General features: G+C 49.8%; 1 protein-coding gene across 3 annotated transcripts; it reads left to right on the forward strand.

Annotated features, from left to right (window-relative positions):
* Positions 1-4,127: 4,127 nt before the first annotated feature.
* On the forward strand, positions 4,128-13,339 carry LOC309603532 (solute carrier family 25 member 36-like). Of its 3 annotated transcripts, none has more exons than XM_082337646.1 (8): positions 4,128-4,205; positions 9,458-9,634; positions 10,088-10,165; positions 10,486-10,586; positions 11,224-11,290; positions 11,490-11,773; positions 11,874-12,069; positions 12,702-13,339. In XM_082337646.1, exons 1-8 carry the CDS (start codon positions 4,165-4,167, stop codon positions 12,706-12,708), a joined length of 951 nt encoding a protein of 316 aa, XP_082193772.1. In that variant the 5' UTR covers positions 4,128-4,164; the 3' UTR covers positions 12,709-13,339. The 3 variants fall into 3 exon arrangements, with proteins under 3 accessions (XP_082193772.1, XP_082193773.1, XP_082193774.1); XM_082337648.1 differs by lacking the exon at positions 4,128-4,205 and adding an exon at positions 4,754-4,954; XM_082337647.1 differs by lacking the exon at positions 10,088-10,165.
* The last annotated feature ends 166 nt before the right edge of the window (positions 13,340-13,505 follow it).

Consider the following 13,505-nt stretch of genomic DNA (forward strand, 5'->3'; position numbering starts at 1 on the left):
GGCAGAGCATCCAGGACAACCGCAACTATAGCTGTCGGTGGATAAGTATCCTGCTGAAGCCACAAATATTTCTGTTTGCAGGTAGAAAGCAAAGGGTCTGATCTAAAGTTGGCGGGAAAAGGAGCAAAGTCAATGGACCCTTGCATGCGAAGTGTAAATATTTTGGCAGTAAGAAGTGAAATATCAGGGGGCCTCGATAACTCTTGGAGAGGTGAGAAAAGCAAGTTGCACAGTTCCTGAAAAGGCTATTCCAGGCTCCGCATCCTTCAGCCAGTCTGAACTTGATGGTAGCCAGTACTCTGCTGAAGGTCCTGGCCTGATGGGGGACCAGCGACAAAATGGAGGTCTCTGCCTAGCTATTCCCCATCCTAACTTTGTCAAATTCATTATTTCTTTCCACGTGCAGAACTTTGCACAGGCTTTTATTAAATGGTGTTCTACTCTTTCAGGCCATTTCTCCCTTTGATCGAGACCATTTAAATACTAATTTTGCCTTCCGAATATATTGCAACCCCTCTCAGGTTAGCGTTGTCTGCAGATTTAATAGGCACACTTTCTAGTCCACTGTATAAATCACTGAAGAAACTATTAATACCACACCGAGAACAGATCTCTGCAGGACTCCTTGATACTTTTCTCCAGATAGGCAGCGTACCACTGAAAACCAATCTTAGAGTTTTCTAATCAGCATCGGACTCTCCTAACAGTGATTTCAGTAGATCCAGTTTCCCATGTTTCCTAGCTTGTTTGTAAGACTGACAGATGAAACAGAATAAAAATCTTTACTGAAGTCAAAATATATAACATCTGTTGTTACTTCCTTATCCACAAGACCTGTTAGTCTACTGTGAAAGATTGGTTTCACTTGATTTCTTTTTTTTTGGCAAATGGAAAATGTGAGTTGTCTGCTTAATGTTTATTTGTTCCAGTATCACAGGGGGAGGCAGTAAAGTAACGATAGCTGGCCAGTAATTCCTCAGATCCTTTTTTTTTTTTTAAACAGCCAATATATTTGGCCTCTTCCAGTCTTCTGAACCTCTCCATTCTCTGGAGATCTCAAAGATAACTGCCAGTGGGCCTGACATTGCTTCAGCCAGTTCTCCAGCCATCACAGGATGAATTGCATCAAGCCTAACTGGTCTGAAAGCGTTGACTTTATCTAAGCGCTTGGAAATCTAGAATGACTTTTTATCCACTTGTCGTTGGTGCTATTTAAGGTACTCACCTAGTGAGTAGTAGCAGATCTTCATCACGGTGAAGACAAGTGAAAAATACTTGCAACTTCTTGGTATCTTTGGTCGATTTTACATTTGACTGACCAGAAGGCCGGTCCTTTTACTGGTCTTCTCCTTGCTGCCCATGTAGTGACAGGCACTGCCGATGGGCTAATAGTTCTTTTTGTCTCCACCACAGATAACGTAATTATTCATCTCCTCTTTGAAGTATCTTTCTATGTACTTTAGGTCAGTTGCCATGTCTCCCTTAATTCCTTCTTCTCTAGACTACACACTACAATTGTTTCTATCCTCCTGCTGGGATGGCCCAGGTGAGTTAGAATCATAGAATCGCACAATCATTTAGGTTGGAAAAGACCTTTAAGATCATCAAGCCCAACCATAAACCCAGCACTACCAAGTCCACCACTAAACCATGTCCCTAAGCAAAACATCTCCCCGGCTTTTAAATACCTCCAGGGATGGGGACTCAACCCCTTCCCTGGGCAGCCTGGGCCAGGGCCTGACAGCCCTTCCAGTGAACAAATTTTTCTTATATCCAATCTAAACCTGCCCTGGCGCAGCTTGAGGCCGTTTCCTCTCGTCCCATCGCTTGTTACTGGGGAGAAGAGACCAACCCCCCCCAGCTCCAGCCTCCTTTCAGGCAGTTGCAGAGAGCGATGAGGGCTCCCCTCAGCCTCCTCTTCTCCAGGCTGAGCCCCCCCAGCTCCCCCAGCCGCTCCTCCCCAGCCTTGTGCTCCAGCCCCTGCCCCAGCCTCGCTGCCCTGCTCTGGCCACGCTCCAGCCCCTCCATGGCCGCCTTGGGGTGCGGGGCCCAGCGCTGAGCACAGCATTCGAGGGGCGGCCTCACCAGTGCCCAGCACAGGGGGACCATCCCTGCCCTGCTCCTGCTGGCCACGCTGTTCCTGACACAAGCCAGGATGCCATTGGCCCCCTTGGCCACCTGGGCACCCTGCTGGCTCATGTTCAGCGGCTGTCGACCAGCACCCCCAGGCCCTTTCCCGCCGGGCAGCTCCCAGCCGCTCCTCCCCACGCCTGCAGCGGTGCCTGGGGTTGTTGTGACCCCAGGGCAGGACCCGGCCCTGAGCCTTGTTGAATCTCATACAGTTGGCCTGGGCCCATCGACCCGGCCTGGCCAGGGCCCTCTGCAGGGCCTCCCTGCCCTCCAGCAGATCAACGCTCCCACCCAACTTGGTGTCGCCTGCAAACTGACTGAGGGTGCACTCGATCCCCTCATCCAGATCATCGATAAAGATATTAAACAGAACTGGCCCCAGTACCGAGCCCTGGGGACACCACTGGTGACTGGCCACCAGCTGGATTTGACTCCATTCACCACAACTCTCTGGGCCCGGCCATCCACCCAGCGAAGAATACGGCCGTCCAAGCCATGAGCAGCCGGTTTCTCCAGGAGAATGCTGTGGGCAATGGTGTCAAGAGCTTTACTAAAGCCCAGGTAGACAACACCCACAGCCTTTCCCTCATCCGCTATGCGGGTCACCTTGTCACAGAGGGAGGTCAGGTTGGTCAAGCAGGACCTGCCTTCCATAAACCCACGCTGACTGGGCCTGATCTCCTGGTTGTCCCGCATGTGCTGCGTGATGGCACGCAGGATGACCTGCTCCATGACCTCCCCTGGCACCGAGGTCAGGCTGACAGGACTGTAGTTCCCCGGATCCTCATTCCAACCCTTCTTGTAGATGGGCGTCACATTTGCTAACCTCCAGTCAACGAGGACCTCCCCGGTGAGCCAGGACTGCTGACAGATGATGGGAAGTGGCTTGGTGAGCACCTCCGCCAGCTCCCTCAGTACCCCTGGGTGGATCCCACCCAGCCCCATAGACTTGTGCGTGTCTACATGGTGCAGCAGGTTGCTGACCATTTCCCCTTGGATTATGGGGACTTCATTCTGCTCCCCGTCCTTGTCTTCCAGCTCAGGAGGCTGGGTAATCCAAGAACAACTGGTCTGACTATTAAAGACTGAGGCAAAGAAGGCATTCTTTGTTCCCCTCTGTGGGTTCACTCCCCCAGATTTGCCGGTTTTGTAGCAGCGTGGTACACAAACTGGACACTCGGTCCTGTGTCACTCGGCGCTGTGAGTGCTGAAGTCACAGTGGTACAGAGTCGATCTGACAGCTTATTTCATCTGACCTACAGGCTATCCTTCTAGCCATACCAGCTGATATGATGTGTGCCTTTTTGGCAAGGGCATGATGTTGATGTACATTCTGCTTTTTTCCAAGGAAGATGATATTCGGTGAACTCTGACACCATCTGAAACTTTGCAATTGCAAAAGCACCGCGGGATCTTTTGGCCCTGAATATTCCCCATCTTTGACATACTGATCCTTCGAACTTCAAAATCACACGCCTAATTTGTTCTGAGGGTTTTTTTGTCTGAAACGCGTTGGCCTGTTGAATATAAAACCAAACATCCGAGGAAGCTTCTGTGGACCCACCGAGCAAGGATGAGAGTCAGGAACGACTAGGCTCTGCTCTTGCACCCATCGCTTCACTGTGGTGGGACCTCAAAGAAATTATTTGGCCATCTTGGGTGGCTGGGCAGAAGGATCTGTGCGAATCAGCACCCTAAAATCTGCAAGGAGGGAAACGAGAGCACAAAAGCACGGAGTCCCCGCCCGGCAGGAGCGATGCCGGGGTTCGGCCCCAGAGGGGAGGGAGGCACCGTCCCCGGGGCGGCACAGGCCGGGCCCCGGGCCCCCGCGGGCCGGGGTCCCCTCCCCACGCCGCCCTCCCGGCTTGCGGCGCCGCGGCCCGGCCCCTGCCGCCGCCGCCGCCGGCGGGCCCGGCCCCGCGGCCGCCCGGGCGCCTCCTCCGGCCGGCCGGGAGCCAATGCGCGGGGCGGCGGGCGGGCCCGGCGGCGGCCCGCGGGGTGCTCGGGGCGGGCGGCAGGGCAGAGCGCCGGGCCATGCCGCAGCACAGCACCCTGCTCCACCTGCTCGCCGGAGGGTGAGTGGCCCCCGCCGGCCTCTGCCCCGGGACAGGCGGCCTGGTTGCGAACCGGGGCTGGCCTGGGCGCGGGGCCTCGCCGGGCCCGTCCTCCTCCCCCCGGTGGGCCCGGGCCCCGCGGCTACGGTGCCGTCTCCCCGGGGAGCTCCGGGCCCGTCTTCGTCTCCCGCCTGCTGCCGGGCCGGGGGTTCCCTCCCTGCCTCCGGCCGCCGCCCCGGCTCGTCCTGCCCGTGGCCTGCCCGGCCCTGAGGAGCGAGGCCTGCGGCGGCGGCCCGCGCCACCGCTCCCCGCGGGCGGGCCTCGGGTCGCGGCCGCGCTTTGCGCGGGAGCTGCGGGGCCGCACGTCCAGCAGCGGCTGCCAGGGAGCCGGGGGAGAGGAGACCCTGCCTTCCCCCATGCCAGACGCCGCCTTGCCCCCTAATCCTCACCCGCCCGTTCTTCGCTGTGCCGGGTTCAAATGTAGGCGCGTTGGTAGGGCACCGGCGGGGTGAACGTATGGCTCTGCAGTTTGGGAAGAAGGGGAGCCTGCCCGGGAGTCACGGGGGCCTTCGCCTGGCGTTTCATCCAGCCTGGGGACGGGGGGCAAGGGGAGCGGGGTGCTGAGCGGGGAACGAGAGGCACCGCCAGGCCCCTTCAGCGGAGCCAGTGCCGGAGCATCCTTGTCTTTGGGAGGGCAGCCAACCCTCCGTCATCGCGTGGCGGAGATTCCTGCATGTCTTCTCTGGTTTTAAACAGCGCGGCTGATTCTGGTGAGTCGGGCGTTTGGAGCGTGGATCCCAGCAGTGCCTCTGAATTCGCAGCGTGCCCTTCTTGCACGGCATTTCACCCTTCCTCTCTTTAAGAAACATTTATCATTTAAGTCTCAAAAAACAATGAGCTCTAAGTTCGTGATGTCCTAAAGCAGAAGATCTTGTGGTCCTCCAGACTTTGCTGAGTAACTGCAGAACTCTCTTGCCTGAACAGCCACCTAATCCCTTTCCAAATTCCAGCAGCCTGTTGGAGTCCCCGTGACAGTGAGGTCCGTGGTATAGCATCTGCACATCGTTTAATTGCTTTTAGTTAGTAAATTCCCGGTTTTCTGCAGCTAATGCAGTTGTTGGGCTATGTTGATCTTTGCTTATATGTACTTACCCGCTGTCTTCCCGCTGTTATTTTGTATATGTTCTCTTTTATTAATTTATCCTTTGAACTATGTAGTCACTGCATCTTAGCCTTTCTTAATGTATTTTTTCATATTTCTTAGCTTTTCCTCATCCTTACTTTCCACTTTGGTTCCTGAAAAACTATAAGAGTTTGGCTAGTGACAGGAGCGTCGCTAGTGGGAGCTTTGTAAGTCTGTGTCCTGTCCTCACCTGCTGAACAATAATCCTTGAATTACAATTAATTAAAACCCACGAGATGAATAAGATGAATAAGAAGTTCAGGTTGTTGCTGCAGTACGTAGTTTATATTACTGTTTTACCTAATGAAACAGATCTCATTGGTGAAGGAACAGTTGTTCGCTTTATCTTCTAGTACGAGAACTGGGGACCATCACATGAAACTTGTGAGAGGTTTGTTCAAAACTAATGCAAGAACATAGCTCTTAACACAGTGTGCAGTTAAACTGTGGGACTCCTGGCCACAGGATATTAGAGGGTAAAAGCTTTTTCTGTGTCCAGAAAGCATTTTAAAAAGATTAATGAAAAAGAATGTGTTGAAGGCTATTAAATGCAATGCAACATTTCTGGCTGAGGAAATCCCTGAGCTGAAAATTGCGGGAAGCTGGGAGAGTGTTCTGGAGATGAGTATTTCTCCTGCTCTTCCATAGGTGATCTGTATTTGCCTGTTCCCTAAGCAGAATCCTGGTTTAACTGCAGATTTGTCTGACCTAGCATTGCTATTCTGAAATGAAGATCTTCAAGCCACCTCAAATTTTGGCTAGCCTAAGTAAGGGCTAAAATGTGAATTACCAGTAAACCTTGTCACCTCTGTGCACGTTCTCATACCCTTTTCAGATCATTGAAAAAATATTAACAGTGGGGTTTTTTTATTTCTCTCAACTAATCCTCTTTTTTCTGTCACCTCAAACTTCCCAGTTTTCTTTTTAAAATGTGAAAGCAAAATCTAGAGGCAAGGACTGTTTTCTAAGGTAAAATTACCTGCCTTCTTCAATTAGCAGCCTCGGTCAGTACTGTGACAGTCTTTGTCACCCATGGATTTTACCAAAGTAAAATGTTACCTCCTGTCTGTTGATGGAAAAACTGAAAATTGTTAGGTCTAGTCTAGAAGTGATTTTCCTAGGCTCTTGCTGACTACTGCTGTTTGATTTTTTTCTGACAACTGGTTTCAAGCCAGGGAAAGAGTGGGGCTGATTCATTTTTTTTCTTCTTTTTGAGATTTTGTGGTCTGATTTTAACCCGTCTATGCTGTAGTCAGAGCGCTAAGGCTCTAAGTGTGTTTTTGTGAGATGTCAAGCTCACTTTCTGCAAAGCTGAAGTATGTTACATCTTTGTAGTTGCTTTTGTGAATCCAGTTTTTATTTGGTAAGTACCATTAAAAAACCCCACAAACCAATATAGCCTCCCCCACCAACATTGATTAGTACAAAGTGTCTTGAGTCTATAGTGATCTGATTCCATAATTCTCTTCTGGCATGAATCTCGGGTCGTATAACCTTAGCAGCATAAATTATTACAAATACACTTTTTTTTAGTCCTGGTAGACATTAGAACTCTTCTAGGCTAGCGTATTTCCCCAGTCCCCTCACATTTCTTAAGCATTAAAATCTGTAGGTATTAAGTCTCCTGAATCAGCTATTTTTAGTATCCGTGGCCATGGGTTTTTTGTGCCTGCTGATCTTAAAATGTTCGTTCTGACTAGATTTTGTTCAATTTCACCTTCATTAGTATTGGACTGAAAAACAGTTCATCTCTTTGTGACGAGAGTACATCATTTTCCATTTCTCCTGAAACAGAAGAATTTTGGAGACCTATGCCTTTCATACTTTGTGAGCAGCTGTATCATTGTGCAGTGAATGATAAGACATCATAGTTGAGATTTCTTCTAGTTTTGAAAAACTGGTACACCTTATTTCCTTAGCTTTGTTTAGTCAGTCATCTTTGCTCCCTGAAAAATCCTCCTTAGTCTCACCATTGACCCATAGTGGCTCAGAGGTCCCCCTTTACCTTGGACTCTTACTGCTGATTAAATGACCACCATGCTAAGGAGTAACAATTTCTTTAACTCTTATTATTGCTTTTAAAATTGTGCTCTACTATATATACGTATCAGTAGCTTGAGGAACTTGAACTCAGGAAACTTTTATATATACTGGAGGTGTGGGTTCAATTTCACATCCTGACCATGCTCAGGTAGGGACTTCTTGAAGAAATATTATGAAAACATTACATAAAGTTGTGCCTCCTTATGCACTGTTCGAGAGAAAAATCTTTAGGATACCGAGGACTTGCTTCTCTAAATGTTGTCCTGTTGTAGTGTTTGCTCGGTGTGTAGGTAAGAAGTTGAAACTGCTCTATTCAGACTTCTTAGACATCTTGATCTGTCACCGCTGTACTCAGTCTTCTCCTGAACTTGAAACTACACTTTTGGTCAAGAAAACAACAGGTCTGTAAGTCTGGAGCCTGTATCAGGCGAATTAGTAGAAACTATGGTAAAGAACAGGACTGTTGGACCCCTGAAGGAATATGGTCTACGTGGGAAGAATCAACATGGCTTTTGTAAAAGGAGGCCCTGCCTCATGCGACTCCTGGACCGTTGCATAGGCTGTCTTGGTGTCCGTGCTTGATCAGCTTGCTCACCCAGAGAACCTGAGCCAAGATGTTTACTGCTTTGCTTTGTGCTGTTTTCTGAGCCTGAGCTCGGCTCTTTGGTCATGTTCCACCTGATCCCAGACTCCCATCACTCACCGTAGCTCCTGAGGGAAATTGCTGCTGATCAGCCGCTCTGCAAGTCATCACCACTGCGTCGATCTGCAGAGGGCTTGACAAAGCAGCGTGAGTGTGATGGAGTAGCATAACTAGTTGCTAGCGTCATTAGCTGCATAACCTCCTAGCTGCAAGATCTTCAACTCTTGGACTTCATTGCAATAGGCATCCAGGCCTCTTTTCCTTTTTTTTTTTTTTGCCCTAACCTGCAGGCAATAATAAATGAAGCCCTAGGAGCAAAGGCTGGGAGAGCAATGTATGTGTGCGCTGTAGCTGTATAGACTTTTCCAAAATAACTCTTCAGAACTCCAGCCGTTCGCTGTTCTGTACCGTCATATGTAATTCTGTTGATGTACTTGATTCTTCCCTGATATCTTGTAGTTCTTTGGCTGGCTTTTCTTTCTTTGGAGCAGAGTGAGCTTTTTTTAAAGCCTCCATCTCTTGTGAAACAAAGCGAGTTTGGCTGTAACAGATATGAACATCTGTTCGTCGAAGCCTCTTGCATGGCTGTTCCATGCAAATTCATCTCAAAACAGTCTTTCAGGCACTGAGCATCCTCTAGAAGAACAAAGTTGTCAGTCAAAGGATCTGAAGGGGCAGAAGCTGAGAACCGAACGCATCAGTTCTCTGGTTCTGACTTGTCCCTGGGTGACAGAAAGGGGAAAAGGGGATGTGTGTCCTTCCAGCATTACTGAGGTGTGTCTAGAGTGATGGATGGTGACGGTTCACGAGTTCCAAAAATAGCTTCTGTCTGCTTGAAGGTCAGGGTCCGCTTTCGTTAAGCAAGTCAGTCTGGGGGTGAGCCTGGCTGTTGGCAGAAAATACAGCTCCTGCTGACAGGGCCTTGCAGATGCGGGGCTGAACGGGTTATGGGTTGAGGACACGGGCAGGCTGAGGGGCGGGAGAGTTTTGTGCTGCCCCTCTCCGAGCCAATGCTGCTGTGGGGAGGTGTGAGGCACGGTGCCTGGTGAGCTCAGCAGAAGGCATTGCAGGGAGGTTGGGCAGCAGAAATGTTTGCTCTGGGAACTTCTGAATGCAAAGATCAGCAGCTTTGAGCTGAGGGACTGCTGAGTCCCTATGGACTTGGGACTGTTTGTCTCAAATACCGAGTAAGGTTTCAGAGTGAGGCTGCCAGGAGATGTCCCAAGCCAAGCCGTTATTACGTTAATCAGTGTCGGAGCAGGAGGTCATTTTTGACGCAGGCTGGGGGACCTAACCTCCTCTCCTAGAGGGGAGAGGTTGTGGACGAGCAGGGTCAGAATTATTGCCCTGTTCCTGCACAGGGGTCGTTCTTACATGTGCTGTTACACCCTTGTTATTCCCTAGATGCGGTGGCACAGCTGGAGCCATCCTCACCTGTCCCCTGGAAGTGGTGAAGACGCGTCTGCAGTCATCCCAACTGACACTGCGGCCTCTGTGCCTCTCAGAGATACAGCTGCCGGGGATGAGCATGAGGCTGATGAACCCCACCCCACCGTCTCCTGGCGTGCTCAAGTTGCTGAGGTGAGTAGGGTAGGGCAGCATGCATGGTCACACCAGGGAGGTGAAGGTTTGGCCATCAGGTGGAGAGAGAAGGGGAGAGGGAGATGGAAGTAGCATTTGAGCTTAGGCTCTGGAAACTGCAAGTGTGGTAGGAAGTTTCCTCAGAGCACAGGTACATCTGCTTCTCACAGTCGATCTGTGCTTTGAACTCTGAGTCTGCAAGGCAGCTTTTGGGACTTTGAGAAATTTCTCAGCCAGTGGTTTGATCAGGCCCAGAGTGATGGTGTCAGCAAGAACAGGAAGAAAGGACTGAAGGAGAGAGGAGAAGTGGTTGGAGAGAAAATGAGAGTAGGGCAGAAAAAGAAGGTGAGGAGAGGATGCTACAAGAAGTACTGAAGAACGAAGAAGGAGGAGGAACAAGAGAGCCCCCAGCTTAGTTATTCTCCTGATTTCTCTGTTAATTTCCATCTGTAGGGCGATCCTTGAGCAGGAAGGCGTGCGATCCCTGTTCCGAGGTCTGGGCCCAAACCTTGTTGGGGTTGCTCCTTCCCGGTGAGTACTGCTTCCTGAGGATAGCGTATGCTGTGCACTTTTGAAAGGGCCTTCATGACAGCTATTGCTCCACATCCTGAAAGCGGTTTGGGCCTTGTGCTTATTGTGCCACAGGACCCCTTGACACAGACATTTTCTGGACCTCCTGATCATAGTTGTAAGATCAGATGATCGCTGTGGGCCTAGTATAAATGGTATCTGATGTCACATTAGACAAACCTGTGCTGGGAGTAAGAAAAGCTGGAGTGAGATGCCATAGCAGTGCTGTCTCTGCCCCTCATAGGTGACCTGTAACCTCTTCTGTATTTCTTTCCAACCAGGGCTATATATTTTGCCGCCTATTCTGGTGTTAAGGAGAGGCTCAATGCTGTGCTTGTACCGGAGTCCAAGAAAGTACACATGCTGTCAGCAGCCTGTGCAGGTGAGCCTCTTCTGTCTCAAATCAGAGCCAAGGGGTCCTTCTGTCTGTAGTTGTAAACAGGTTTCATTCCTTCCCCATTGCTGCTCCCATCAGTCCCACTCTCTTCTGAAAAGTTTTCTCTCTGCACACCTGGAGCAGTGAGTTCCTTGGGTAACCAAAATATGTTCTCACTCTTTGTTCTTCTTTGGCTCATGTCTTCAAGTCATGGATCTAGTCTTTACCCCTTCAGCTGCTATCAGGAAAAGAGCTCCATTCAGCTGTGAGAGGGAGGAGACAGTGTGTAATTTAGACCACTCACAGAATCATTTCTCTTGATATATCCCAGTTTTCTAACAAAATCTTCCACTCTTACAAGTTTAGCCCGTTGTTTCCTGCCTCTTTGTAACACGAGAGCCTGTAGCAGGGTTATGTTGGAGGCAGAGGAGCTAATTCCCACCAGACAAAGGCTGGAATGGGGGAGGAGGAGAATCAGTCTGCCCTAAATGTCTCTTCTCCCAAGGGAGCTCAAGGTCATTCTCAAATTGCAAATGCTTGCAGCTTGCCAAGCGGAATTCAGAGAGCTGATAGATCAGCACCTCCTCACAAACTGTCAGCGTGATCCTGGTGCTTATGGCTGTCTTCCTCTTCTGTTCTCCAGGCATTACCTCTGCCACGCTCACCAACCCGATCTGGTTAGTGAAAACCAGGATGCAGCTGGAAGCCAGGTAAGGCAGGCTAGCGATGCAGAGCCGCTCCCCGTCAAATCAGGACTGGTTTGGGGGTGGGGTTGGGTAGGGGTCTGTGACCTGCCATCAGGACATAGGTCTTCAAGGCATGCTGGGGAAGAGTCATACCGTTGTGTTCACAACAGCATTTTAGGTCAGTGGAGCCGGATGCCGTTCTAACCCACCCTCCTCTTCACAGGGTGAAGGGGGAGATGGCCAGCAACGCTCTCCAATGTGCCATGCGCGTGTACCGCACCGAAGGCCTTCGTGGATTCTACCGTGGTGTCACTGCCTCCTATGCTGGAGTGTCAGAGACCATCATACACTTTGTCATCTATGAAGCTCTGAAACAGCAGCTGAGAAACGGCCATCGTTCCCTTTCCCCACCACTCACACTTTCACCGAACAGCCATGATTTCTTTGGACTAATGGGAGCTGCTGCTGTCTCCAAAACATGTGCTTCATGCATTGCATATCCACATGGTGAGTGGGTCCACCCTCCTTGCTTCTCTTCCCCTCGGTGGGAGATGCCATGCCTGTAGGATCAATCTACCAACAGCACTTCCCTTTTTTGTCTCTCCAGAGGTCATTCGGACACGGTTGCGAGAAGAAGGGTCACGATACCGTTCCTTTATACAGACTCTGCAGCTTGTGGTCCGTGAAGAGGGACCCTTGGCTTTATACCGAGGGCTCCTGGCTCACTTGATCCGCCAGATCCCAAACACAGCTATCATGATGGCTACCTATGAACTCATCGTACATTTGGCCTCTTCCACCTTGTAAGCACACTGTAGCACCTGGCTGAGGCTGCTGTAGAGGTACAGGGACCTCATGGTCCTGAGACTTGGTCTTTTTCCATGCTCTGAGAACTGGTGCTTTTCATCGCATGTCAGAACTGGGTCAGGCATAGCATTCTCAGGACATAAGACTATCTTGTGCAAAGTTTTTGGCTCTGATGTGCACAATGTAGCCTTTCTTCTTTCTGGAGACTTGAATTATTCCAGTGCTTCAAGATGTCAGGGCACTGGTTTGACAGTGTCTGCTGTAAGCTCCCTGTATGAAACAAGGGCATGGAACTTACTGGGAAGGAGACAAAGGAGAAGGCGTAAGAGTATCTTAGTCTCAGCATGTTCACTTCTTTTGGACTCAGTAACAACCATACGTGGGCACAGTTGGACATGAAGACAGGCTAGAGCTGAGCCAGCAGACATCTTGTGCTGAGACCTCTCTTGCCTTCAGAGGGGCTCTTCCACCCTCACCTACTGCACTACCTCCCTGCCCCTAAGGAGGATTTTTCAACCTTGGCTGCCAGCAAATGTCCTATCGCAGAATCTTCCTTTACGTCCTTAACATGATGCAGCCATTGCCCCGAAAAGTGTCAGGCAGCTGACAGCCCCTTTTCGTCTTGCAGGGTCTAAATCATCACACCAGGTAGATCAAGGGAAGAAGCACAACCTGCTATGAAGCACTACCCTAACAACTCATGCTACCGGGCTCAGAGCCATGCTTTGCCAATCTCGGTTGTGTTTCCATCCCCTCCCTTCCCAACAGAAAGAGGACACCTTCAGAAGTGCTGGGGCTGTTCTGCTACAAGCTGGAGTGTGAAAAGTACTCTTTTTATGCTGGCAAAGAAAGTGGATCAAGTGAAAAGATGGATGAAGCTGAGGATTTGGCCTGTTTCTATTGATGATACACTCAGTGTATGGAAAGAGCCTTTTTTTTTTTTTTTTTTTCTGTTATCAAGAATTGAGTTTGCTGCACGCGTTACACTTGCCTGCGACAGGCTGGGATGCCTTCTGTTCCTCTGTGGGTTCCTAACCCCGTGTCCTGGGGAAGGCTACATTGTGTTTACAAAGAGAATTTTGACTCTCAAAAAGGCAGGGGGTAGGGTCAGGGGTGATGTTTTTCTTGTTCTAACACATACACTAAAAAATGTAACCCTTCCCCGAGATAAGGCAGTAATTTCAGTAAATACATGCTCTGGACAATCTCCAGTCTCACATTAGAGGCTACACTGACTGTTTCCTTCCCTGCTTGTAGAGAAAAACTTCAGCAGCCCTGAACATTTTATTTGAAATCCATTTATTTTAAAATCCACTTTATTTCCTCATCTTTCTTACCTTCATTCCTTTAGTTTAGGAGTATCGACAATTTTACAAAGCGACACAAGCTGCAGTGGTGGGTTTGGTGTTTTTTGTTTTTTTTTTTTGCATGA

The sequence above is a fragment of the Platalea leucorodia genome (genome assembly GCF_965183815.1).
Source record: "Platalea leucorodia genome assembly, chromosome: 2".
NCBI classification, from domain to species: Eukaryota; Metazoa; Chordata; class Aves; order Pelecaniformes; family Threskiornithidae; genus Platalea; species Platalea leucorodia.

Bases quoted from the DNA above. Each gene is read 5' to 3' on its own strand.
- LOC309603532 (XM_082337646.1), top strand. From the start codon at position 4,165: ATGCCGCAGCACAGCACCCTGCTCCACCTGCTCGCCGGAGG. The intron at 11,291-11,489 runs GTAAGGCAGGCT...TCCTCTTCACAG, and splicing joins AGGATGCAGCTGGAAGCCAG to GGTGAAGGGGGAGATGGCCA. The intron at 11,774-11,873 runs GTGAGTGGGTCC...TTGTCTCTCCAG, and splicing joins ATGCATTGCATATCCACATG to AGGTCATTCGGACACGGTTG.